We start from the raw sequence: 24,641 nt of genomic DNA, 5'->3' as shown, positions 1-24,641 counted from the left end.
CTTTAGGCTTAGGATGTTGCTATCTGGTGAGCCATGTGACCCACTAGCGTCCGATCTTGTATTTAAATCCCCACACTCGACCCACCCGTTCTGAGTTTCCTTAAGAATTTGAATGAACCTCATTCGGCTCTACCTGATATAATCTATCCGTAGCTTAGCTGTTCACAGTAGAGTGCGCCGTCACCGTCTGACTTCTTGTCATGATCTCAAATACTCTCGGCATAAGTGACTGTCGATACCACTAGACCAAAGTGGGACACAGGACCAATGAGAATGGTTACGATGCTGTTGGTCCGACATGAAGTGAATCTAGAGAGTTTTATCTATTTAGTTACAAGATTGAAGAACACACCTCTTACAACTCGCAACAATACATTTACATAGTAGATGCATATGCACCAGTAAGACGCGTCAGTATTCCGACAGTGACCTCTTCGTGTCGTATCTCGTTGCTGATTCGGACTACAAAGTTCGATGACTGCTTTCAGGGCTTCTTCCACATCTTGAAGTTGTATAATTCTCTGTATTTACTTGAGAATGAGTATATTCTCCGAACTACTGAATATATCATAGGTCGTTGAGTTCTTAAAATGAGCGAAGCGTATCTCTCACTCTTGCCAGGAAGCTATCACGGCAACACCAGCCGCTTAAGCGTTTCCACATATAATCAGTTTCGATACGCTTGCTCCAATTGGCGTGTTTCTTCGCTCGGACTCTGAGTGATATTGCGATTAAGCTATCGCCTGAGAGCTCCCTTCGCAGAGCGCCAGGGATGGCCAGCACTTCTGTAATCAACAGTCAGTACAAATTGGTCATCAGTGAACCTTTACAGAATAGTCGGAAGTGGAAGAGAGATGACCTTAGATATTACGAGTAATTACACGCTATGGTGTTAATGGAAGTGGCGTATCAATCCCTGAGCAACAGGATACTAAATCAGGAGATAATTAGTCGCATACACAATAAATCTTAGCTTATAAAGGATGTCTGTCGCTTTATTGGAGGATATTTCCTTCATCCCTCAAAGATGTACTTGCCGTCAAGAATCCACTTGACGTTCGACTCGACCAGAGCCGGGACGCTACATTAGGCGTCGTCTTCTAATAGGGCGCCACCAGCTCTGGATTCATAGAAGAGAGAGCCTAGTTATTGTGCGAAATTACTCTAATAGACATGCATTATATTAGCATATATAGTGACGTGATATTTCTGTAGAATATAATTGAACGTTCCTTTCCTGCTCCTATAACCCCAACAACTTGAATCCTTCGTCAAGAAAGCTGCGGCTCCGAAGTCATCCTGGGCAGATATAGGAAGAAAAGGAGAGTATCTAATGTGATGTAGCTATTGTACCAGGAGAGGCCGGATCGAGCGTCCGTTTTGCCTAGAGGAACTCAGGAACTACTTCGTAAGTAACAAAAATTTCTTTCTCCGCCCCTTTCTCCCTTTGAAACACATGACCATCATAGGTGCACTGACTACGATTGTGGATCTTCCATACTAGATTGCCATAGCTATGATTTCCTTTAGAAAAAAGGCCTTCTTAATACTTTTTTATTAGCTTATATCCTTGAGATCTATTTATTCAAATTTTGTTACATGTTAATATACAATATGTTGTGTGGTGGGATATTTCAATATTGTTGCGACAGCCGAGAAACAAGGCCATCAACAGACGGAAAGTATTTCGGCCGAAAAAGCTTCTGCCAAGACAGTGACTCTGGAACTAGATTAGTATATCACGGCATCCTTGAACGATATGCATTCATCGCAAACGACACCCTTGAGCGATGTGTATTCGCGACAGTAATGTCCCGTCTTCACCATCTCTTCTGTCTCGGACGAATGTTGACATTCGTCCAGGGCAGAGGGGCACCCATATACTATAAGTAGCTAGTCCTTTCATCAATGAAAAAGCAGACTTCACAACAACTGCAATATTCAACTAGTAGGAGTCCACTACCAGATCGGTGGATTGTCTACGGTGTTGAGTAGCGGTTCGTTGGAGCTCACTGTTCTCAGTAACGAGCGACTAGCTAGCTACGCTCGCTAAGCAAGCGACAAATATGAAATACTACATGAAGCTGCTAGAGGGTGAAAAACAATCTACTTCGGTGGAAAAAGTCGTGGGGATGCGACAGCTAATTTTTCGAAGGTCCATGGGTCAACGGGTCGACCCGCTGCCGCTGACCCATAAAGAATTTCCACAAGCCTTTGAGCCAATGATATTAAGATTATATTAGATATTTAACTCATTTTCCTTAAGACCAATCAAATAATCGTGTCGCCGCACCCAGACTGTTGCTGAAGCAAAATCACCGGTTACTCATATATCCGGCTAACGGACGAAAGTATTATAGTCAAAAGAGGCTCCTATAGGTTCATCTTCGGATGGAATTTTGGCAAAGGTTTAAAATAGAGGCAGATTCTTGATCGAGTGTGACTGAAGATCTAGAGTGTAGTAGATAGCTTTATGATGAGATAGATGAGCTGACTTCTTTTAAACTCATGATAGAGCCGCCAGGGACAAAGTGGTAGATAGTGTCACTAAACCTAATTAGGAAAGGATGATCTCCCTGAAATCTAATTTATTCTCACTAGGTGGAAAAACCACGAATTTCTACAACAATGCCACGCATAATCATGGCGATTTCACTGTCCCACCGAGCTACACCATATCGGATATTGGATATTTGATTGGTCACTTTTTGATTTTATAAATAGTTTAGCATCATAAGTCTCTATAGTTCCCTGTGCCGAATCGAGAACTGTTATCCCAGAATATATACTGAGAAGTAGTGTTAGAAAAGGAAATCGTGCTAGTACTTTGCACGAAGAAGAAATATAATTATAGCAAGCTATAATGAGTGAAGTTACGGAAAATTTGAAGGAATGAATGTAAACCTCAGGTCAGACTGCTGTTCATTATAAGCCACGATACTCTGCGAACAAGTGCAGTCAAACCGCCTATACAACTCAGCCAATAGGCCCAACCCTGACGACATGCCTAGCAAGGTCAGCCCGTGGATTTCATGATAAAAAAATAGAAAGAATCAGACTGAAGGGAGCAACCATTCACGAGAGAAATGGCCTTAAAAAAAGGGCAGGAAGCTGGTTAGGGATCGGTGGCATAAATGGGGCCATCTGAAGACCGCGTCCTGTGTGCTCATATTAGGGCCGAAAAGGAAAATATCGTCTCTTTGACACTGGCCATGTGTTGGGTAACTTGACGAGTCCCTTTTACGCTTCTGTTCACCCTTCTGGCTCTTACTAGGGCCGCCTTGATCATCCTGGCTCTTGCTGGGGCTGGCTTGGTCGCTACCACTGACCTCAACTTTCCAGAAATATGCCCGCTGCAGACTTTTCAGTTGATTATATGTGCGTTCATCAGAGGACCAAAATTCAAAAGCCGAGGCCGTCGACATAAAAGCATGTCGCAATGTTGCGACCGGGGCTCCCGGCCACTGACGAGGTTCAAGAACAATTTGCGGCAAAAAGTCCGGCGCAATGAAATGTTTCACGCAGATTCGTTGATAAAGCCCGTGTATATTTGTCTCATCGTCATTATAGTACTGAGTGAATTTGCTGCGGCAATGTGCGGAATATTCCGTACTAGTAGGCACAATTCGCTGTCTGCCCCAAGCTTTCCGTTGTTCTTTATCTCTGGCCTCAAAGTCTAGGAAAAAACTGCACAACGATAGGGATAATTAGGAGGCCGGGATCACTCAGGCAGTCATATTGGTAGTAACATGTAGCACATAACGGTAATGCGTTAGCCGCTGAACGAGGGCTAAAGTTGTCAGATCGAGCTCGGACCAGCGCGTGATCTGATCAGACATATTATTTCGACTTATCTAAAATAATAGTAGAGCATATCACCGTACCTTCTTGTCCTTTTTTCCGAAGATATGGGCAATCTGAGGGTCGGGGCTACCACAGACCCAGCAGCGGTCGCCGCAAGCTTGGCGGGCCTCAATCTGGACCTTCTCTGAAAAGTCTCCCGACTGTGCTGATGGTGTGGAGGATCTGAGTGATGCAGCCGTGCGTGATTTGACAGACGACGACATTTTCTAAAATCGAACTGTCTTCTTGATTGGCGTCATGGTCAGCGATTAGAACTGAAATATAGGAAGCATGTCAACTTACAAGATCTAGAAGCGACTAGATTCCTCAGCGGTTGGCTGAGGCCGCTCCTTCCTTGAGAAGAAGCTAGGTGAAGCAGTCGCGGAGTTGATTGTGATGACGGAGTATATAGATAACTTCTGGCAAGGGAATTGTGGGCTAAGCCTAGTCTGGCATGGTTTGTTGGGTTTGCATTACCCACTTTGTATTACTATTTAACGATTGGCCAGTCTAAATCCGTCTATTTGACAACTTCAAGGTGTTATGTAATGAGTAATTTGTTTCATTCAATAGACTCGATTGAAGATACCACCTTTACAACGATTTCGGCCTCGAAGAATGTAACGGCATAAGTTATGGTGTATAGTCATTGACTTAAAAAGGCAGAGCGGGGAGTCTGCAAGGGGTGGATCCACAGACTGACTCTAATTGGACTTCTTAGCGAGTCCCGGGCCGATCCCGTACTTAGTACAGCATAACAAGTTAACTAAGTGGGTACATAAACGAGAATTGATTCTTAGCCCAAACCAATAAAATCAAACCAACTGTAAGTTTAACGGCACAACATGTTATGGGAAACATTACACTGAGTAGGAAGGATTGGGAATCCATAAGGACCAGAATGACAGAGATGTGGGAGAACCGTTTGCTCCTGAGCCAGGGAGTTTGGGTCGAAAAGCTAGAAAAGTGGGTCAAATGATCCTTATGGTTAGTTGTTGATCCAGTCGCGTGTGTTCTACTTTATATAGGTCGAGTGATTTATTACCCAACGGCCAGGATTATGGAATGCGTATCAATAAACTTCCAGCGACATTTCGAAACTTTGGAGAACAATTTCCCAATGGTCCTGAAGCTCGTGGGCTGGGAAATAGCCCTTCAGACTTAGTCTGTTGACAGTATACCAAAGTAGCTATATTCGAAACTATGACGGGGTTCCAGAGTTTCATACTATAGCTTAAGTGATCTAACTTTCATTTAGGCTCCATTTTAAGTGAATTCATGATGTATTTTTGAGACGAAATTTCCAAGTAAGTTTGTAGAAATTTTAATGATTTAATTCCGCAGCGTACACTTTGTATATTTGAAGAATTATATGATTAGCTAGATTATTCTAGTCACAGATCCTTGGGGCTGAAAGTTTTCATCCTTACATAGAGTCATTCCACTCACCTTAGAAGGCTATAAATAATTATCAGTAGCTGATATATAAATTGTGCCTAAGTGGGCAGTGAGACAAATTTCATTCAATCTGCTAGAATGTTATCTAGATACTTGGTGGGATTCCTTCTGGCTGCCTCTGCGCTAGCCTCTCCCAAATACACTTATAAAAGAGCTATTGAAAAACGTGCAAGCCCAAAAGTCGAGGGATACACTAAGCGAGAAACATCCCAGATTCATGATGCATTTGGAGATGCTATGAAAATCGCAAAATCCGTTCTGACTACAAAAGCCGATATTGTCGACCCTATTTTCAACAAATACTTCCTTCCATCGCATCGCAAAGATGTATTTGGTTAGTCTTCAGAACTAAAAAAACAATTATGCCTGCCTTAAGCTAACGAAACTGATATGAAGACGTCTTCGAAAAGATTACTGGTGGAGAATCCGCAGGATATTCCGGCAATTCTATTCTAAATCAGATGACTATTGTCGCTGATTATGAAAAAGATGGTGAATATGCTTGCGATGGCAGTGCTGATGCAGAGCTACGTGATTGGGAAACTAAAAGCCCTAAATTGGTGCTTTGTGAGTACGGGTTTTTGTATGGTGGAATTGATAAAGGATATCCCAAATTTGGCGATGAGCCTGAAGTGGATTCTATAACTTGCAGCAGTATTCGAAAAAGTGGGAATAAAGTCAGTACTTTTAGTATGAACACATTGGGTTCCACGCTGCTCCATGAGTGAGTTACCCTTATATCCCCTTGTCCGAATACAAACTGATACAGAAAGTAGATATACTCATTGGAAGACGTTGGTGGCGCCTCCATTGAGTAAACCAACAGAGGATTATGGTTATGGACCTTTTGAAACTCAGCACTTGCCTTCAAATGTTAAACTATTCAATGCTGATAACTACAACTGGTTTGCGACCGAGTTATTTTGGACTGTGGAATGCGGTCATAAATTTGGAGCCGCAGATGATTGTTAAGTGATAAAGTAAATCCTATGCCCATGCGAGGAATAAACATCATATCTCAACAACATCGACTTCGACAAGTTTCAAATAATCGTCATATATAAAGATAAGAGTCCACATGAAGAATTAATTCACTTTAAGTAAGATGGACTGATTATGGCAATGCCATAAATTGCATCGTAAGAGTTCAGTCATATGGTTCACAGTATGGACGATCCATCAAAAAAATTCAACACTGTAAGCCACATTTCTGGCTCATGATGGGTTATTATTAAGTCCACGAGCCTCTTTCCATTATAACTGGTCGCAGTAAGAACTTAAATAACATAATGGAAAATTTGATAATAATGGTCGCTTTCCGCGGATTCTAATCGACAGGAACGTGTATCTTGAGCTAGTTATCTATGACTACTGTCGCGGGATAATTTGGATCGCCAAGTCGAAGCAGCATTTGTCTATGGCCTTCGAAAAAATCGCCCTCGAACACGTTTAAAGAAGCTTCGGTGCCTGCAGCGTTCAGTGCCGCGGCCAGCTCGACTGCCTGGCGAACGTCACCCTGCTTCAGGACATGAAGGAGCAAAAAAGCCTGGGCATTCAGTGCACGGGCATAGCAAGTAGGTGACATAGCGCGTAGTCGCTCCGGGTCGCTATCCAGCCCGAAGATAGTATTCTCCGCTATTTGCCCAGGACTATCAATGATCTCCGCGAGTGCATTATAATTTGAGCCATCTAGAGATACAGCGGCCCGTACAATACTGATATTGATTCCTGCTCGCTCCAGGTAGCTCGAGTCGGTCCCAAGTAAGGTAACAACATGTGCGCCGGAACTATGTCCCATAGGAATGACCCGCTCGAGATCAAATTCAAGTCTGGCGGCGTTATCAGTCAGGTATGCTAACGAGTTAACCACCTCCTGTATCTGTTGCTCCACAGTCACAAGAGGAATGAGGGTATAGTTGATAGTGGCGAAGGCATAGCCCTTCTGGGTCAAATGATTAACCTTTAGGGAACCAACCGAGTCCAAATATGTCCCTGATCGCCAACTACCGCCATGAACAAAGATGATAATTGGAGCTTTAGCTGTTGATTTGGTCTTCCAATAGCGGAGTTGCTGGGCATCTTCGTTCCCATATGCCATGTCCAGGCCCCAGTGGGCTGGTCTGTGTTCATTTCTGACATGAGCTCCTCTGCCCTGGCTACCGTGATGTCGTCTGAGGTCTTTTGGTAGATCTCCAAGCCTGTGATTTCATTGCCTCTAGCTGCTATAGCGATAGGTGTGAGATCAGGAACTGTCGGTGGATCAACCGCTTGTGCGGCCGCGAAACTGCTATCGGTATACATGGTCAAGATCGACAAAGTTGAGGAAGACAAGCAAGCGACACTGTTTGAACATAAGTAATGCGACTGGGGAAACGTATTGTATGATTCTTAATCAAAAGAGTTGCAAAGTAATTGAAACTCGAATATACAGTGATGACCGCTGCATGTGGTAAATTAGAACGGAGAGTCAACGAGATTCTCAGCGTTTTATATTACAGATGTCCTCATCACCTAAGCCTGACTCAGCGCGCCGTCTAGGCAGCCTAGTGTGCGCGGTACGATAGTGAATATGTCACTTCGATGATAAGGATCTTTGTAGCTGATAAACCGATTCCGACGGAAGGAGCACTGGCGTTTCTTGGCGAGAAACATATATGAGTTGCCGAAGACAGCTTTCGGGGCCTTTCAGGATACATAAATGATAAGCCGTGCACTAGTTTCGAGAATTTGCTGAAGGCTGTCATCTGATTGTCTGAATATCGACACTGAGGCTCGTTCATTAGTCCAATCTGATTGGATCAACCGAGCTGCGATGCGATTGGACGAGAAGAGCGAGGATCAGATTGTATCTAGAATAGAACTACCACTTCACAACCAGAGTTACATACCTACCTAATTAGGAAAAGTTAGTAGTTTTCGATCTATATAGTTGTAACTAGGTATATGTAACGGGTCGATACCCGATGAAATGCCCAGTCTCTGGAGAGACTGGGCTCCTGGCATCTGTTCGGAGCCGGACGAGCCATAAGAGCATCTGGTCCCAGAACCCCTTTCCCTTCCTTAGTTAATCCTTTTCGTTCATCAATCGGATCTTTACAGCGTACAAATTCTTGCACTAATCCCGTAACACGTCCCATCTTACGCCACAATTTGATCAATTATGCGCTAAAAATAAGATAATCTTCCTGTATGCCTCCGCATACCTCTCATCTACAGCAGCCTCTTGATGTAGGCTGCTTTTCGGTACGAAAAAGGGTATACGGGAGGCTAATTAGAGCTGAAATCTGGATTGGCTTGAATTTAATTAAGGGTAGTGTTAGTGATTCGAATCTACCTTAAAAATCGAGCTCTATGATTAAAAAGGAACTAGATTTATCTTTTGGATGAGGAATCTGTGGCCATACCTGTTCCACACGTGTTAAATAGCTTGTTTTCATATAATTATGTTGTTAAATTTGATGTTCCGTAGTAGTGGACTACTTAGGGTCTGGTCTATCTTCAAGCCCATAATCCCCGCTAATTGATGGCTGGTAGTGACGGACAATGCGCAAATCTGGCTTCCCCGTGAAACAAGCCATAGCACCGAGCGGAACTCGGTCGTTCTCGATAAATAGTGATTGTTCAGCCCCCATGAACACCGTAATTACTTCAAAGCCCTCTTTACGGGTCCACAGAGGGAAACAATGCGGTACTGTATTCGAGGCCCTCTGCATAAGGAGCAAGCGTCTTCCGAGAGACTGCAAGCTCAAATGTCTGTTAAAAAAGGGCTAGTAGACATCAAATTGTGTATAAAAACAAATGTTTACAGTGCTTGTGAAGTTCAACCCCGCTTCCGTGGACGTAGCCGATAATCCTGCCCCCGTGAGAAGGCGACTTGGCCTATATTTGGAGACAACGACCGTGATCTCCTCCGAGTGTTGATTCATCGCCCACACACAAGGAGGTGCCCTTTTCATCGTTCAGACTAATCCACCAATATATCCCTACAAGAATAAATCAGCAAAATTAAGTGAAAAGCATTTGCCTTCTTACTTTTGGCGTTGGCTCAGTCCTTGGAGGATAGCGGGGTAATTCTATCACACCTGGCACTGTTTCTGGTTCTGGCAGATCAAAGGCGATGATCAAATCTCTTGCATTATCATCTTTATCATCTTTATCATTTTCATCATTTTTCCAGAACGCCTTACCATGATTTTCCATTTTGTAAGAAGCTAATAGGTTTTGTGGGAAAGAGGGAAGTGGTGCTTTTAATTATGGTAGGTGAAATGCGCAAGTTATATAATGAAATGTCACGCGACACTAGAGGTCATAATCTCATCTCAGGAATGCTGGTGCTGGCCTGGCCAAAGAGCGGCTGCCAGATGATAAACCAGCGCGGGCAACTATAGATGCTGTTACCCTACCCGACCTTCAAAAAATGCGTGCCATTCTATCACTGGGCAAATAGGGTAGAAAATTTTCAGGTCAATGAAATAGCTAGGATTAGATGAGGATTTCCTGTCCGGTTTTCTCGTGATATATGGAAAACGATCTTGGACAACTCCTCCATTTAACTATATCCTGCCTAGACCTCCACCCTCTCTGATGAAGGAACCCACGGTCGGGTATCCTTTAATTCTTGATCGTTCATCCTATATCCTATGTCTACCCTGTCATCTAACAGAATACTCTATGACGATAGAAGGACATGCTGTCTGCGGAGTCAAGGAACCGCGTCATTAAACACTCTTTTCCGACCGAAGCCATCGCTAACGCCTAGCCATCGCTTCCGACCGATAACTTGACGCCAAATACCCTTATACACTAGGGATTCCTGGCTCAGAAGGACTGCTCATAGCAATATGTTAAGATTCTAGCTTCTATGATGCTGTTGAAGCTAAAGGGTGACTGTGTCTCGTTTGAAGAACAAAATGCTCCAACAAAGAAAGTGCAGGGAATCATTTCGAATCCCATGATCGTTTGCTTATTTTTACTGGCCTCGCCACCGAGAGCGAGACCCAATGTACTGTGGGATTGTAGGGCTTAGGCGGAAGGTCTTTCTTGGTTTGTTGACTAAAGATTTGTTGTCCTTGTTACATCAGAGGAGTAGTTCTTTTCGCGCGGCCTTTGAGCCAGCCAGGCGGTCAAAACCTGTGTTGCAGATCGAGTCTTCGAGGAAAAAAGATGTGTCGTGTGAACAGCACCTGAGTTTCATTCATAAGTGCGTGCCGTTCAATTCGACAACATTAGGAAAATGTGTTGGGTGTAGATAAAAAGAGCCTCATCAAGACCAGGCATCAAGCTCAAGACCTAGGAGCGTCAGTCGCCAATACTCAAGTGCCATAATGAACAAATGACGCCCAGGTATTTGGTTCCTCCTGCTGGCTGATTTGGAGCACAGCCGCGTGCAGTGCTTCGGCGATTACTTTTTGAGTGTGAAATTCGCTGGTGTGCTGAGCCAGGTGTCGATAGAAATGATATGCCACATCTGCATAAACAGCATCATTCACCGTCCACGGAGAGGTAATAACATGCCTAAAGCCGGCCACCTGAAACGCGCTAGCCAGATGAATCGCCTCGTCCGTAAATTTGGTTGCGGCATCCTCAGCGGTGGAGCATGCAGATAAGAAGGCGACACGTGCACGGCGAAAAATTAAATCCAAGATTTGCTGCACCGTGAGTCGATCGACTGACTAGCCGGACGGGCTATCTTTCTGGAGGAGAAGATGGCTTTCAGACGGGTTAATGGGGTTAGAAGAGCCGTGACACGCAAAGTGGATAATGTCAATACCACGAATAGTCTCTATCGCCGCCGCAGATCCTGGATGCGACTACACCTTGGTGGTGAAGACTAAACCGGCCGCGTTTTCAATCGCCTTAATCTCAGGCACGATACCAGGAAGCGGTATTTCGCCTGGTGTGGTGGGCATAGCTATAATGGCTACCGAAATATTATTGTTCCGGGCGGTTTTCTTCGATAGTTGGGACCGTGAATAGGCGAGTGCTTTGATACTAGGCGTGTATGATGATATAGCACGGTCCATAGTATTTTGACCTAGGTCGCGGTGACGTCTAGCAGCATGGAATGGAAGTGAGCTAGCTGTACCAGTTCCTATCCACTAGATGCGATACAGCTTCTTCGGCGGAGGGGAAGCTGTATGAGTAGTAATGAATTCCAAAATTGGCTCGACATAAGAGTCCTATAGCCAGGAAAGGGCATCAGGATCATAGTATGACTCGGCAAGTCTGACGCCTGGATGTTGTATTTCTAGCTCAGTTTGGATGTCGCGCGGACCACGCTGGCCCTGGGCCTTGAATCGGCGAAGTAAACCTTCTAATATAAAGTAGGATAGAGCACGCAGAGATGGTAGATTGATAGAGTAAATCCCACTTTCTAAGACGACGGCTGCATGACTGCCAAAGTCAGTGATGTTGATAGCGACCACCGGGCCATCGGCAGCTTGGGAAGTCAGGTCTGGAACAGTTGGCTCTGACAGAAGCTGCTTGTATCCTGGCTGTCGACGAATGGATTATAGACAGAAATCTAGCTAGCGGGGAGCATTTTTCTTTTCCTCAAGTAGTCGTGCACTTTCCGAGGGATCCGCGGACTGTATAGGCCACGATAAAATGAATGGAAGGTGATCATACTCACTAGCTAGGCGAGGATGCTCGGTATGTAGCTGATTCGCATGCGTTCGACTATCAATAATAGCCTAGGATCAGACCGCGGCCGAAATCAAGATTCTGAAGGGCTTTGTCGGCTTGATTTTGGTGGTGGTAGATAGTGCAGATATCTGCAGCAAGACCTGCGGTCTAGGTTATCGCGTATTGCTGATCCTCACGGCTAAGATGATGGCCATAAATAAGGGGCAGAAGGGGGGGGGGGTAGTCTGCTTTGCGATTGAGGAGGCTTCTTGCCAGCGGTTGTGGCTCACTAAAAAGCGGAGGAGTCGGCGAGCGGCTACGACACGGGTAGATGGCAAAGCATTGGCGAGCAGGGTAGCGATAGAAAGATTCTCGAGTGAAGCTTCGAAATTCTCGAGATTGCGCGTTCGATCATATCGACTGGACAGATGATTAGATAGATTAATTAGACGACCGGCGCTGTTAGGATGATCGAGTGGAGTAGAAGCTACGGCATTCTGAACCCGGGTGATGGCAGCTTCGAGATCATCAAGATTGCCTGTTCGCTCATATCGATAAGCGAGATGAGCAGACAGATTGTTCAGACAACCGGCGCGGCCAGGATGATCGAGTAGAGTTGCAGCCACGGCCTCCTGTGCCCAGCTGATAGCAGCTTCGAGATCATCGACATTTCCTGTTCTAGCATATCGCCTAGATATACAAGAAGACAGGTTACTTAGACGATGTGCGCGGTCAGGATGATAGAGTGGAGTAGCCTTCACAGCGTCCTGTTCCCAGGTGATAGCAGCTTCGAGATCATCAACATTTCCCGTTCGATTATATCGACTGGATATATGAGCGGACAGGTTGCTGAGACGACCTAGGCGGTCAGTATGATCGAATGGAGTGGCGGCCACGGCCTTCTGTGCCCAGCTGATAGCAGCTTCGAGATCATCAACATTTCCCGCTCGATCATATAGTTTGAACAGACAATTAGACAGGTTATTTAGGTAAAGTGCGTAGCTAGGATGATCGGGTGGAGTGGCGGCCACGGCATCCTGAGCCCGGCCGATAGTAGCTTTGAGATTTTCAACATTCCCCGTTCGATCAGATTGTTTGAACATATAATTAGACAGATTACTTAGATAAGCTGCGTGGTCAGGATGGTCGAGTGGAGTGGCAGTCACGGCCTCCTGCGCCCAGCTGATAGCAGCTTCGAGATCATCGACATTTCCCGTTCGATCATATTGACAGGAGAGATGATTAGATAGATTGCTCAGATAAGTGGCGCGGTCAGGAGTATCGAGTGGAGTTGCAGCCACAGCCTCCTGTGCCCAACTGATATAGTCATTCTCAAAATCGGTCTGACCTTCAAGCACACTTTGATTATTCTTCGGCCCCACTGCCAAGAACTTAGCGTGAAAGTATTATTGAGCCAACTACATTTTTCTGAGGACAACCGTAATTTTCTTATTACAGATTATGAATTATATTGTTTTCTTGTCTATGCAATTATTTTACTCAGATACTGAGTTCCTGAGACAACTTATTTGATGATTTACATTTAGGTGCAGCAGATTAACAGAACTAAGAAATGTTTCCATCCTTCTGCCAATGTAATGAAAGTCCTATCTAAAAAAAGCAAACTGCGAAAGACTAGCGCTCAAGTTTCTGCTGCTGTCTTAATTAGCCAGCACAGAATGAGATTTGATCAGTTCTTTGTGAAAAAATAATTGAAAGGAAGATAAATCAAAACGAATAGCAAGATGTATTTGATGAAATGGTTAAACAGAAGAGAGGCGAAGACCGTACCAGAGACAGGATAGTTCACCTGTGAGCTTGCTGCACCAGCCTCATTACCTCTGATCTCAAGGTGGCTGACGGCCTTCCACTCATCTTCACCGATTGGCCCGTTGATCTGGAGCGCTTGTAAGCGCGTTAAATTGCCAACAATGATTCGAGAAGTCCCACCATTGGGACTTGAAACGCCCATCTTACGTAGGTCGTCTGGGTCCAGAACAACTGTACCATCTTCTGTTTATAGTTTAGTATACATATAAGTTATGAGCTAACTTTAAGATACGTACCTCGTCGAGGTTGATCCTTTATCAAACTAGCAATTTTCAATCCTTGTCCGTCACCAAGTGACTCTCGTATAGTCTGATCAAGCTGCATGATCTTTGCTGTGTTGGCTATAATGTTGCTTTGGCCATCACGTGTTATTCCGACAGCAGCAACCTGAATATATATAAAGATATTTGCCTTCACGGCAGTCATGCTTTCAGAAATGCTTTTGAGCTTCTTCTCGTCTCGTGATCCGCTGGTTAGCTGATGAGCGATCTGTCGTGGAACAGACTTCTCCTGCGGATCTAGTAGCTTCAGAAACGTGAGAAGATTCTGCGACAGATCTTTCATTTTTGCTAGCTCAGATGACATAGCTGCCGTATGGAGGCACTGTTCATTATGAACAACCTGTATGACATTTTGAGTACCCTGCAGCTCTTCATGGTGCCCTTCCAACAAGCTCAGTTGAGTCTGTTGGCGTGAGTAAGCATCCCTGAGTCGACTGATGATACCAATTGATGTTTCAAGGAAGGCCAGGATAGCAGCTGTGACAGATAGAGGGTCCTTTTGTTAGAGTAAGCAAGGCTCTAAGTTGAAAATTCCTCGTCCACTAACCATGATGATGATGGTGGATAGAACAATAGATTTGTTATAAACAAAGGCTCGAATCGGTCCCTCTTTAGCACCAGAGAGAGCAGTCTACGGGAGGGTTGACAGAGAATTAGATGAATTCCGCGACTCTAGATAAAGTAATGTAACTTTTTTAGTAATTGTGAGGGTTTGCAAATTTATGTAGCTAGAACGGTATCAATTGTTGACGAATTGTAACCAAGCAGATAGGCTTATTCTGCACCAAGAAACATACAAAGATCGTAGCGCTTATATATGACGTGTCATACATCGATCTGCTTGCCCTTGACTAGTCAGGATTTGTGTCTTTCCTTGGCGCTCCTATAAATAAATATGCATTAAGTTGATTTTCAAATGTGACCACACCCGCTTTAGCTCGGTTTTCATAAACCCTGTAAGTGCCAATCATAGTTAAAGTAGTAGCATAAGCAGATGCACGATAAGAGAGAGCAGAACTTATTTTAAAGCGTATATATGACGTGTACATCATTTGGGTTGACTCGAATTTGTCGAAATGAAATTCCCCTCCCAGTCTTCAGCCCCCCCCCCCCCCCCCCATCTAGGCTAAAAAGAATTTGAAGCGGGAAGCACAAACCTCTTCCCTCACTTCCTAAAGAGAATTCTTTTTGCGACCTCAAAATCCTTTATAGTACCTAGTTTGATCAAGTTTTCCGGACGCTTAAAGTCAACTGATGTGAAATACGGCCTTTTCAATGGATGTGTATCATCACAATATAAGCCACAACATTGCTCAGCCTTTCGCGGCTCAGATTAATGGGAATATCAATATTGGTGGTAAGTTATATAATTTCCTTAAAGAATCCTTAATTGATCCATGATAGCGAACAAAACCACCAACGAAAAGATCAAGGGAGCTCTACTCTTAAAAATCGGCCCTACTCCCCGGAAAAAAGACGTCAATCCTCAAACCTGTAAATGGCTCCAAAACATTGATACTTTCCAACAATGGATCGGCGACCAAACAAGCCACGGCTTACTCTGGATTTTAGGTGGTCCCGGGAAGGGGAAGACTTATCTTTCCACAAGTTTGATTTCTCAACTAGGAAGGACCTCTCCGATGGTACTGAGTTACTTTTGCGACACAAGAAACATCATGCGTTCTACGGAGCTTGCTGTTGTTCTAAGCCTTTTGAACCAGCTCTTGGAGCTCGAAAATTCCGAGGAATTATACCCGGTGATCTCAAATAAGTTCTTTGGCATAGAACAAGATCTTTTGAGTGACGACTATATCTCAGATCTCTGGGATTGTCTCGAGAAGATGATACAGAAGAAAGCCCATAGCAATCGGGTTTACCTTGTGCTAGATGGACTAGATGAATGTGATAGCCGTTCAAGGAGCCACTTAACGGCTCAATTAAGAAAGCTATGTGACGACCGAAATTGGCAAGAAAGAAATAATACCGTCAAAATTGTCATCTTTAGCCGCCCGCTGAAGATGCATCATCAAGAGAATCTAATAATTGATCTCCATACAGATAAGTGTCTACAATGGACTAAAAGAGACATTTGGGCTATTGTGAGTGAAGACTGCTCGCTCAAAGAAGAAGTAAAGAAACGTGAATTCTGTGATATCTTAACCAAACGAGCCAACGGTACTTTTCTATGGGTGGCTTTGGCAATCTCCCTTCTAAAGGATACGGAGACTCAGCAACGAATAGTTGATGGAGATTCCGCATTCCTTGAAACGCTACTTCCATTTGGGTTAGATGCAATGTACATCAGGATGCTTTCTGATATACTTGAGCATCTACAAGGAAAGTCTATATTCAATGAAATGATGGAGATCTTCAGATGCCTGATCGTTTCACTACGTCCACTAACGAGGGAAGAGCTGGGCGCTTTTACTACATCTAGCCGCTTTATAATCGACGAAGCCCTTGATAACACTTTTAAGCACATTCTTTCGATCGTGACAGATGACTCTGGGGATCAGGCATTTGAGTTGATTCATCTCTCTCTGAAAGAATTCCTCCTACAGAACTCATCAAGCCTGATATCTGAGGAGGTGTGCTGGTCGGTCTCGCCGATTCTGCTCTCTATAGCGAGCTGGCTACGTGAACGTCACTTCAAGCTATGGTGGTTGGATTATGCTATATTAACAACTGTGGCTATTTGCCTCCGAGGACTCGTACAGCAACTTGGGCTCATATTCGGTTTCTTTTCCGTGGTATATTTACAAACGCTCTCTCGAAAACAAAGACCCTCGTTGCTAATAGGCTTACTTCATAAAGCCCTCAGACAATCTATCAGTAAAGCCATCGGAATCATCTTTTATATTCACGAGAGACAAATGCATGATTTCATGTTTGAAAGATGTCTCAAATTGATGAACGATGTGGGCAAAGGCCTTAAACGGGATATTTGTGATGCTGAAGATCGATACCATGGTCAAAACAATACAGCGATAAAAGAGAGGTGCCGCCGGGTCCGATATCCTAGCCGTTATTGGGTACGCCATCTCGAACGAAGCGATGCGAGTTCACGTGTAACAGAAAAAGTCTACATCTTTCTGAAACAACACTTGCTTCATTGGTTAGAGGCTATGAGCATCTTTGGGTTTAGTTCTGAGTCTATAGAGGCGCTGGAAACTTTGCAGGAGATCATCGGAGTAAGTCATTAAAAAATGATTAGGATATGCACACTAATAAGGATTATAGAATGAATCAGTAAAGGAAGTATCAGAATTTTTTACTGATTCCCGGCGTTTTGTTTTGAAGTTCGGACATATTGCTGGAAATGCACCACTTCAACTATACTACGCGGGACTGGTGTTTGCTCCCATGAAATCTATCATAAAAGAAAATTTTCGTAAAGAGAGACATTGGATAGGCGCATTATCAGATGTCGAGGAATCCTGGAGTGCGGAACTACAGATACTTGAGGGCCATTCTGGCTACATTCTCTCAGTGGTGTTCTCCCCCGACGGTCGAACACTAGCCTCAGGCTCAAGCGACAATACTATCAGGCTTTGGGATACGGTAACTGGCCAAGAGCGACAGACCCTTGAAGGCCATTCTGATTGGATTATGTCAGTGGTGTTCTCCCCCGACGGTCGAACAATAGCTTCAGGCTCATACGACAAGACTATCAGGCTCTGGGATACGGCAACTGGCCAAGAGCGACAGACCCTTAAGGGCCATTCTAGGGAAATTAACTCAGTGGTATTCTCTCCCGACGGTCGAACAATAGCTTCAGGCTCATACGACAAGACTATCAGGCTCTGGGATATAGCAACTTGCCAAGAGCGACAGACCCTTAAGGGCCATTCTAATATAATTCTCTCAGTGGTGTTCTCCCCCAACGGTCGAACACTAGCCTCAGGCTCACGCGACAAGACTATCAGGCTCTGGGATACGGCAAATGGCCAAGAGCGACAGACGCTTGAGGGCCATTCTAGGGAAATTAACTCAGTAGTGTTCTCCCCCGACGGTCGAACACTAGCCTCAGGCTCACACGATAAGACTATCAGGCTCTGGGATACGGCAGCTGGTCAAGAGCGACAGACGCTTGAGGGCCATTCTGGCTACATTAACTCAGTGGTGTTCTCCCCCGACGGTCGAACAATAGCCTCAGGCTCATACGACAAGACTATCAGGCTCTGGGATACGGCAACTTGCCAAGAGCGACAGACCCTTAAGGGCCATTCTAATATAATTCTCTCAGTGGTGTTCTCCCCCGACGGTCGAACACTAGCCTCAGGCTTAAGCGACAAGACTATCAGGCTCTGGGATACGGCAACTGACCAAGAGCGACAGACCCTTGAGGGTCATTCTGATTGGATTATGTCAGTGGTGTTCTCCCCCGACGGTCGAACACTAGCCTCAGGCTCACGCGATAAGACTATCAGGCTCTGGGATACGGCAACTGGCCAAGAGCGACAGATCCTTAAGGGCCATTCTGATGAAATTCTCTCAGTGGTGTTTTCCCCCGACGGTCGAGCACTAGCCTCAGCCTTACACGACAATACTATCAGGCTCTGGGATACAGCAACTGGCCAAGAGCCAAAGACTCTCAAGGGCCATTCTAGGGAAATTATGTCAGTGGTGTTCTCCCCCGACGGTCGAACAATAGCCTCAGGCTCACACGACAAGACTATCAGGCTCTGGGATACAGCAACTGGCCAAGAGCGACAGATCCTTAAGGGCCATTCTGATAAAATTAACTCAGTGGTGTTCTCCCCCGACGGTCGGACACTAGCCTCAGGCTCCAGCGACGATATAATCAGGCTTTGGGATACGATAACTGGCCAAGAGCAAAAGACCCTTAAGGGCCATTCTGATATAATTATTTCAGTAGTTTTCTCCCCTGACGGTCAAACACTAGCCTCAGGCTCAGGCGACAAGACTATCAGGCTCTGGGATACGGCAACTGGCCAAGAGCGACAGACCCTTAAGGGCTATTCTGGCTACATTAACTCAGTGGTGTTCTCCCCCGACGGTCGAACACTAGCCTCAGGCTCACACGACAAGACTATCAGGCTCTGGGATATAGCAACTGGCCAAGAGCGACAGACCCTTAAGGGCCATTCTGGCTACATTAACTCAGTGGTATTCTCCCCCGACGGTCGAACAATAGCCTCAGGCTCACGCGACAAGACTATCAGGCTCTGGGATACGGCAACTGGCCAAGAGCGACAGACTACTGCGAGCCGACATAGCTTTGCTCAACGAGGAAACCATCAGATATCAATTGCCAATAACTTCATATCCTTCAGAGGTGAGAATATACTGTGGCTGCCCGTTGAGTATCGTGACTTTACAGTTTCAGCTGTAAATGAGAGCACTCTTGCTCTTGGGTACCCCAATGGCCGAGTCTTTATTTTAAGCTTCAGCACATTGATGGAACAAATACTCTGAACCTGCTTTTCTCTCGCTCCATTGACCTTCTTTATCTAATCCCCTGATCCTCTAACCCTGCAAATTTCTCAGTATATAACTTTGTTGCGTGATGCTTGAATATTTCTCTGATGGTTTCTAATTAAAGTTTTATCCGAAATCGTGGAAACAATATACGACGTAACTAGCGTTTAGGGGTGAGAACTCAGACAAACATACTGAATCCATGACACAAGTTGTAACCCCAAACTATGAATAGCTGGCAATTTCGTCAGACAAATCATGTTTAAAGACTCAAATTTATTGAAAAAATCAACTTTGCAGCACGTTCTTCATTGTTTGACACTGCGGTTCTATTCTTCGCTCGCTTTTAGCTGTTTAAGCCATCAACGATTTGCACAGTTATGATGTGATAGAACTTTGGAACGTTTCAATTTTTGCGGATACGTCTTCAATTTGAGTCTCGGGCGGAGAGAATTTGATAAGAAACTGAAGGGTTTTTGATTTTCTCCAGAGATGCCGGTGCTTCAATGATATAGACACAGTACCGGTAAATGGAACTTTTGGATGGTTTTTCCCAATTGTTGCAACTTTGAGAGTCAGAACACCCCGGAAGTAGTAGTAGTGACCACCTCGTATCCATGTCCATGATACTGCTTAAGTAGGACGAGGAAGACATAAAGAGTTGTTAAAGCGCCAGTCAGGCAAACCCATATTTTGGCGCTCACTAACGACACTGCCTAGAGTTTCACCACCTATACTAGTATTTATGCTTGGTGCGAATTCCCTGCGCTGAGTGAACTGTTGCTCGGATCTTGGACTGATTTGCTTCTTGGGTGCGACTTCCGTGAGCGCAAAGTCTGCCGTGTCAGTCTACGTGACAAACAAGGGTTAGTAGGAGTAGGCATCTACCAAATTCTGTGACGGATAAAGACAAATTTTTATAGTAGTTGTGACGTTCAGCCCCGTTCCCATGGGCGTAGCCGATAATCCTGCACTCATAAGAAGTTGACTTGGCCTATATTTAGAGACCACGACTGTAATCTCTTCTGAATGTTGATTCATCACCCACACACAAGGGGGTACCCTTTTCACCATTCGGACCAATCCACCAATGTATCCCTATAAGAACAAATGGTCAGCAAAATTTAGTGAAAAGCATTTGCCTTCTTACTTTTGGCGTTGGCTCAGTCCTTGGAGGATAGCGGGGTAATTCTATCACACCTGGCACTGTTTCTGGTTCTGGGAGATCAAAGGCGATGATCAAATCTCTTGCATTATCATCTTTATCATTTTGTAAGAAGCTAATAGGTTTTGTGGGAAAGAGGGAAGTGGTGCAAGCTTTTAATTATGGTAGGTGAAATGTGCAAATTATATAATGAAATATCACGCGGCACTAAGGCTAAGGGCCTGGCTGCATGTTGGTCAAAATTGAGTTAATAATCCCTGCTACGAAACTGCCTTGTTTGGAAGGATTGTAGACCACGCCTCGGCGATGCCGAGTGTCAAGGTGAGACGGAGGCTAGCTAGAAGCTGGCTCAACAACAGGGAGCCCACGAAGCGAGATGCATGATTCACGTACTGTGAAGCAGTACATACACTATGCAGCATGCTAATGCCGGCGGTACTTCAAAACCTGATGTTGACCCGGACATCACTACGGACATCACTCAACACGAAGACTCTACGAAGACTGTCTTAAAGACTCTAAACTTCTCTTACTCCCTTCTACCCAGTCGATCATCTCGGCCGCGCAGAAATGCTAAGAAATCACCTCTTATCTTCTGTCCAATCAATATTAGTTGACAAGCGATCTTGACGATCTCGAAGCTGCCATCAGCCAGGCTCAAGACGCCGTGCATGCTACTCCAGTCGACCATCCCGACCGCGCAGGCCGTTTGAACAAGCTGTCTGTTCATCTATTTAGTCGATATAAGCGAAACAAGCAATCTTGACGATCTCGAAGCTACCATCAGTGTAACGATCTACACTTGCGCTTGTAGACTATTCCACTGAGCCAAAAAGGCTATAAGAATCTTCCGAACGGAAGATTATGCGCAAGTTCCATATATATACCAGCCTTGTAGAACACTGAATTGAGGATAATGCTGGTCGGATCTCCGTACGCCGTTCCATCCACTCTCTCCTGAATAGTGGGAGGTGGTGGAGGAATATAAGGAGGACCTTTGAAATCACTGTAGTAGGGTTCAGAATTTGACATTTTGAATCAAAGAGAGAGGGGTGTAGATAGTGAAGAAAGAATAGATAAACACGACAAATAAAGTAACTACAATAATATAGGCCATACCGTGTCGTTAGGCGGGTAGCGGTAGCTGAAATCCCACGATTCTACCCTGGAAAACCACGCGGTGTTTCCGCCGTCACCTCGACTTACACCATTTCAGACGGGTGGTGAATTACGCTATTAAGTTTAGTCTTATCCATTTCGGCTTAGCGTCATGAGTCTCTACACTAGAGTTATAGGGATGAATGTAAATTGAGTAAAGCTGCTCAATAATCAATCAATATAATCTAGTCCTAGATCATTGTTTCTTAACAATTATGCCGCCTTCAAGAGTAATCCTTAACACACGATAAAGATCGTTGACTGTAATGCCTTTTTCGATGAGCTAGATCCGGAATTTGATGATGACAATAAGATCTCGACATGGTGGAAGGTAATAACTATGGAAAACTTTAAAACGTACGGTCTTCCTCACGGACCCTCTAAGTATTGTACTCCTCAAGATGTAAAAACGACAAATGAAGAACCCGTTCCTATCACCCCTCGGAAAAGGGCCAACTCTTCTGTCTAATATCAACACTTTCATTAAAGGCTACATCCAGAAAGACATAGATGGCATATATAAAACTCTACTCTCTAAGCTGCCTTTATTAGTGTTGAGTGATATTCTTATAGCGGTGGTAGCCATCTATCTACTCATCTATAACAGTCTGTATAAGTTGATGATTGGTCGGTGCTCAAGACTCGAGCTATTCTGGATGAAGGACCTTCGCCGAAAACTCATTCTTAATGATGTATATTATAATAATAAAAAGAGCTAAACATGAAATTGGTACTAAGGTATATGGTTTTGCCTATTCCAACTCAAAAGTCATAAATTTGGTACCCTAAAGGCGGGCACCTTCCATGGTTGCCAATTTTTTGTCTCTGTCACTTGTCTCAATCCCCCATCGCCAAACCACATACAAAACCCCATCGCCAAACCACATACAAAATACATTCATAATGCCTAATCGTCGAGCCGAAGTACTCTCGAGTGATAGTATATACAGTCATGCTTCATACAAAGCACGGGATGCGGACGTCTCCCGCAAGTATCTGGCCGAAGACTTGGAGCAGATGTCAGAATTTGAGGCTCTCAACCGATCCCTCAGCGTCCAAACAACAATCACTACCACCTCCTCATTCTCCAGACGCCACCAATATGCTCGTAATAATCCCAGATTTCAGACTATCAACCAGATTGGTGCAGGTCTTCAGGGAGTAATCTTCGAGCAGGTCGGTTTTCCCACTGCCCTGAAACTGGAGAGTCCTGGAAACGCAACCAAGAAGTCAAACCTACGCCATGAATACAAACTCCATTGTGCAGTATCTGCGGCCTTTGAGATATACAGTCCAATCTTGCAAATCACGATACGGGTTCCCCGTCCACTGGAGTTTATTGCGGCAGAAAATGATGTGTTTTGGTCGAGCATTTTCTCCAAACTCCCTCAACCATACCGTCAACGTGGGGATATTGTGAAGATGGAACGGGTTCTCCCCTTAACAAAGGTTGTTCGCCGAGCTCTGATCACTCGCTTTTCCCCCAAGTCGTCAACTGAAAAGATTGAAGAGCTTCTCAATTGTCCAGAAAACAAGCATTGTTTCGTAAGGCCATATATGGGCAAGCAGAATGGACCAGGACAGTTTTCACTCCGAAACTTTCCACTTTATCTACAGTCAATGGAAGACCTTCACATGGACCTTGATGAACTTGCCACCTCAATGGGCAAGGCATACGCTATAATGCACTGGGGAGCTGGTGTCACTGGTGACGATGTGGAGTTTGTGATCGGAACCTCAACCCAGGAAAGTGTACAGCAATTTCTGCCATCATCATTGTCGGCTTTGTCAGATTTCCACAACCGGGTCACCTCTATTTATCTTCTTGACTTCGGTCAATGTGATGAGGTTAACTTCACGGACGAGCCGGAGGCTGTGTATCAGGCTTTTAAAGCCGCCATGATCCTCGGCGACAATCAACTTTTCATCCCTCATTATCTTAGAACTCCCGGACTGTTTAGAAAGTTCAAGAGCGGGTATAGCCAGGCTGGCAAAATCATACTAGAAGAACGAAATCTGGAAAGTCGATTCAGCATTGAGGACTTCATGCAGGAGTACAAGGAATATTGCGAAGACTTGCTTTAAGTTGCTTCATGTGTGTGTCCGGGATCTTGCTAGTGCAATATGGTTATTGCTCGAGTAATATTGTTATACATCCATAGAAGTCTCACTATTTGCGATTATTCAAGATTGTTGCTCTGGTATGATATCTTCTAGTTTTTCTTATATTGGACTGATTTTCCCTTAGAACCTTAAAAAGGTAGTATTCTGCGGGAATTGCTACATCCACCCCAAAACCAAAAATACGTAAACTTAGTGCTGTGCGCATCGGATTGAAGGTCTATTTGCGCGAAAACACGATATCCATATGTTCTGGAGAATTGGGTTTCAAAGAGAGGCTATAGACTGGATTCCAATACTAGAGCCTTTAATCAAGCCACCTACACTAAAAGAAAAGACAAAAATTGCATTTAGAAGGCCTTATTATCGTCAAAAAGGCAGCTGGAAGGTATTCAAATTGTAATGAAATTGGGCATACTATTAGGACATCTCAGGTGATACGGAAGGTGTAAATAAGGGGCGTTTTACATGCTTATTACTATATTTTGTCTTTATTATACTAGATTTATTATAGCATATTTTATATTGAGTTATTATACTATGTTTTGCAGTAAGAGGAATTGAATTTGATAGATGTAGCAATTCCCTGGATTAATGAAATTAACCCAATTAGAGGACTAGTGAGTAGCCACCTTTCTCACATCATATTTTTGGCTTTCCAGTGTTTCTGGCTTTCCAGTGTTTCTTGATCTACCCTCGCACCACTCTCAGCAATATCC

The 24,641-nt window shown here is 44.4% G+C and overlaps 9 protein-coding genes across 9 annotated transcripts; 3 read left to right on the top strand and 6 right to left on the bottom strand.

Moving 5' to 3' along the window:
• Window positions 1-3,092: 3,092 nt before the first annotated feature.
• N7495_006330 (uncharacterized protein) lies at window positions 3,093-4,067 on the bottom strand (the record flags this gene model as incomplete). Its single annotated transcript, XM_057208981.1, has 2 exons — window positions 3,093-3,687; window positions 3,880-4,067. 2 exons carry the CDS (start codon window positions 4,065-4,067, stop codon window positions 3,093-3,095), a joined length of 783 nt encoding a protein of 260 aa, XP_057062755.1.
• Window positions 4,068-5,379: 1,312 nt separating this feature from the next.
• N7495_006329 (uncharacterized protein) lies at window positions 5,380-6,119 on the top strand (the record flags this gene model as incomplete). The annotated part of the gene is made up of 3 exons (XM_057208980.1): window positions 5,380-5,635; window positions 5,698-5,978; window positions 6,078-6,119. 3 exons carry the CDS (start codon window positions 5,380-5,382, stop codon window positions 6,117-6,119), a joined length of 579 nt encoding a protein of 192 aa, XP_057062754.1.
• Window positions 6,120-6,655: 536 nt separating this feature from the next.
• On the bottom strand, window positions 6,656-7,399 carry N7495_006328 (Alpha/Beta hydrolase protein; the record flags this gene model as incomplete). Its single annotated transcript, XM_057208979.1, has 1 exon — window positions 6,656-7,399. The coding sequence occupies one exon, from the start codon at window positions 7,397-7,399 to the stop codon at window positions 6,656-6,658; it is 744 nt and encodes a 247-aa protein (XP_057062753.1).
• Window positions 7,400-9,180: 1,781 nt separating this feature from the next.
• Window positions 9,181-9,501, bottom strand: N7495_006327 (uncharacterized protein; the record flags this gene model as incomplete). Its single annotated transcript, XM_057208978.1, has 2 exons — window positions 9,181-9,284; window positions 9,384-9,501. The coding sequence occupies 2 exons, from the start codon at window positions 9,499-9,501 to the stop codon at window positions 9,181-9,183; spliced, it is 222 nt and encodes a 73-aa protein (XP_057062752.1).
• A 1,610-nt stretch (window positions 9,502-11,111) lies between these two features.
• N7495_006326 (uncharacterized protein) lies at window positions 11,112-11,324 on the bottom strand (the record flags this gene model as incomplete). Its single annotated transcript, XM_057208977.1, has 1 exon — window positions 11,112-11,324. One exon carries the CDS (start codon window positions 11,322-11,324, stop codon window positions 11,112-11,114), a length of 213 nt encoding a protein of 70 aa, XP_057062751.1.
• Window positions 11,325-13,615: 2,291 nt separating this feature from the next.
• N7495_006325 (uncharacterized protein) lies at window positions 13,616-14,667 on the bottom strand (the record flags this gene model as incomplete). Its single annotated transcript, XM_057208976.1, has 3 exons — window positions 13,616-13,938; window positions 13,992-14,532; window positions 14,584-14,667. Coding segments are annotated over 3 exons (948 nt in total), but the record flags the coding sequence as incomplete, so codon positions are not given.
• A 2,242-nt stretch (window positions 14,668-16,909) lies between these two features.
• N7495_006324 (WD40 repeat domain-containing protein) lies at window positions 16,910-19,475 on the top strand (the record flags this gene model as incomplete). The annotated part of the gene is made up of 2 exons (XM_057208975.1): window positions 16,910-17,227; window positions 17,277-19,475. The coding sequence occupies 2 exons, from the start codon at window positions 16,910-16,912 to the stop codon at window positions 19,473-19,475; spliced, it is 2,517 nt and encodes an 838-aa protein (XP_057062749.1).
• A 1,842-nt stretch (window positions 19,476-21,317) lies between these two features.
• N7495_006323 (uncharacterized protein) lies at window positions 21,318-21,675 on the bottom strand (the record flags this gene model as incomplete). The annotated part of the gene is made up of 2 exons (XM_057208974.1): window positions 21,318-21,373; window positions 21,531-21,675. 2 exons carry the CDS (start codon window positions 21,673-21,675, stop codon window positions 21,318-21,320), a joined length of 201 nt encoding a protein of 66 aa, XP_057062748.1.
• Window positions 21,676-22,704: 1,029 nt separating this feature from the next.
• On the top strand, window positions 22,705-23,886 carry N7495_006322 (uncharacterized protein; the record flags this gene model as incomplete). The annotated part of the gene is made up of 1 exon (XM_057208973.1): window positions 22,705-23,886. The coding sequence occupies one exon, from the start codon at window positions 22,705-22,707 to the stop codon at window positions 23,884-23,886; it is 1,182 nt and encodes a 393-aa protein (XP_057062747.1).
• Window positions 23,887-24,641: the final 755 nt, after the last annotated feature.

This window comes from Penicillium taxi (genome assembly GCF_028828555.1).
Source record: "Penicillium taxi strain IBT 34144 chromosome Unknown utg000004l_segment0_segment0, whole genome shotgun sequence".
NCBI lineage: Eukaryota > Fungi > Ascomycota > Eurotiomycetes > Eurotiales > Aspergillaceae > Penicillium > Penicillium taxi.
The sequence above is the reverse complement of the archived record's forward strand: the minus strand, read 5'-3'. Positions and strand labels throughout refer to the sequence as shown.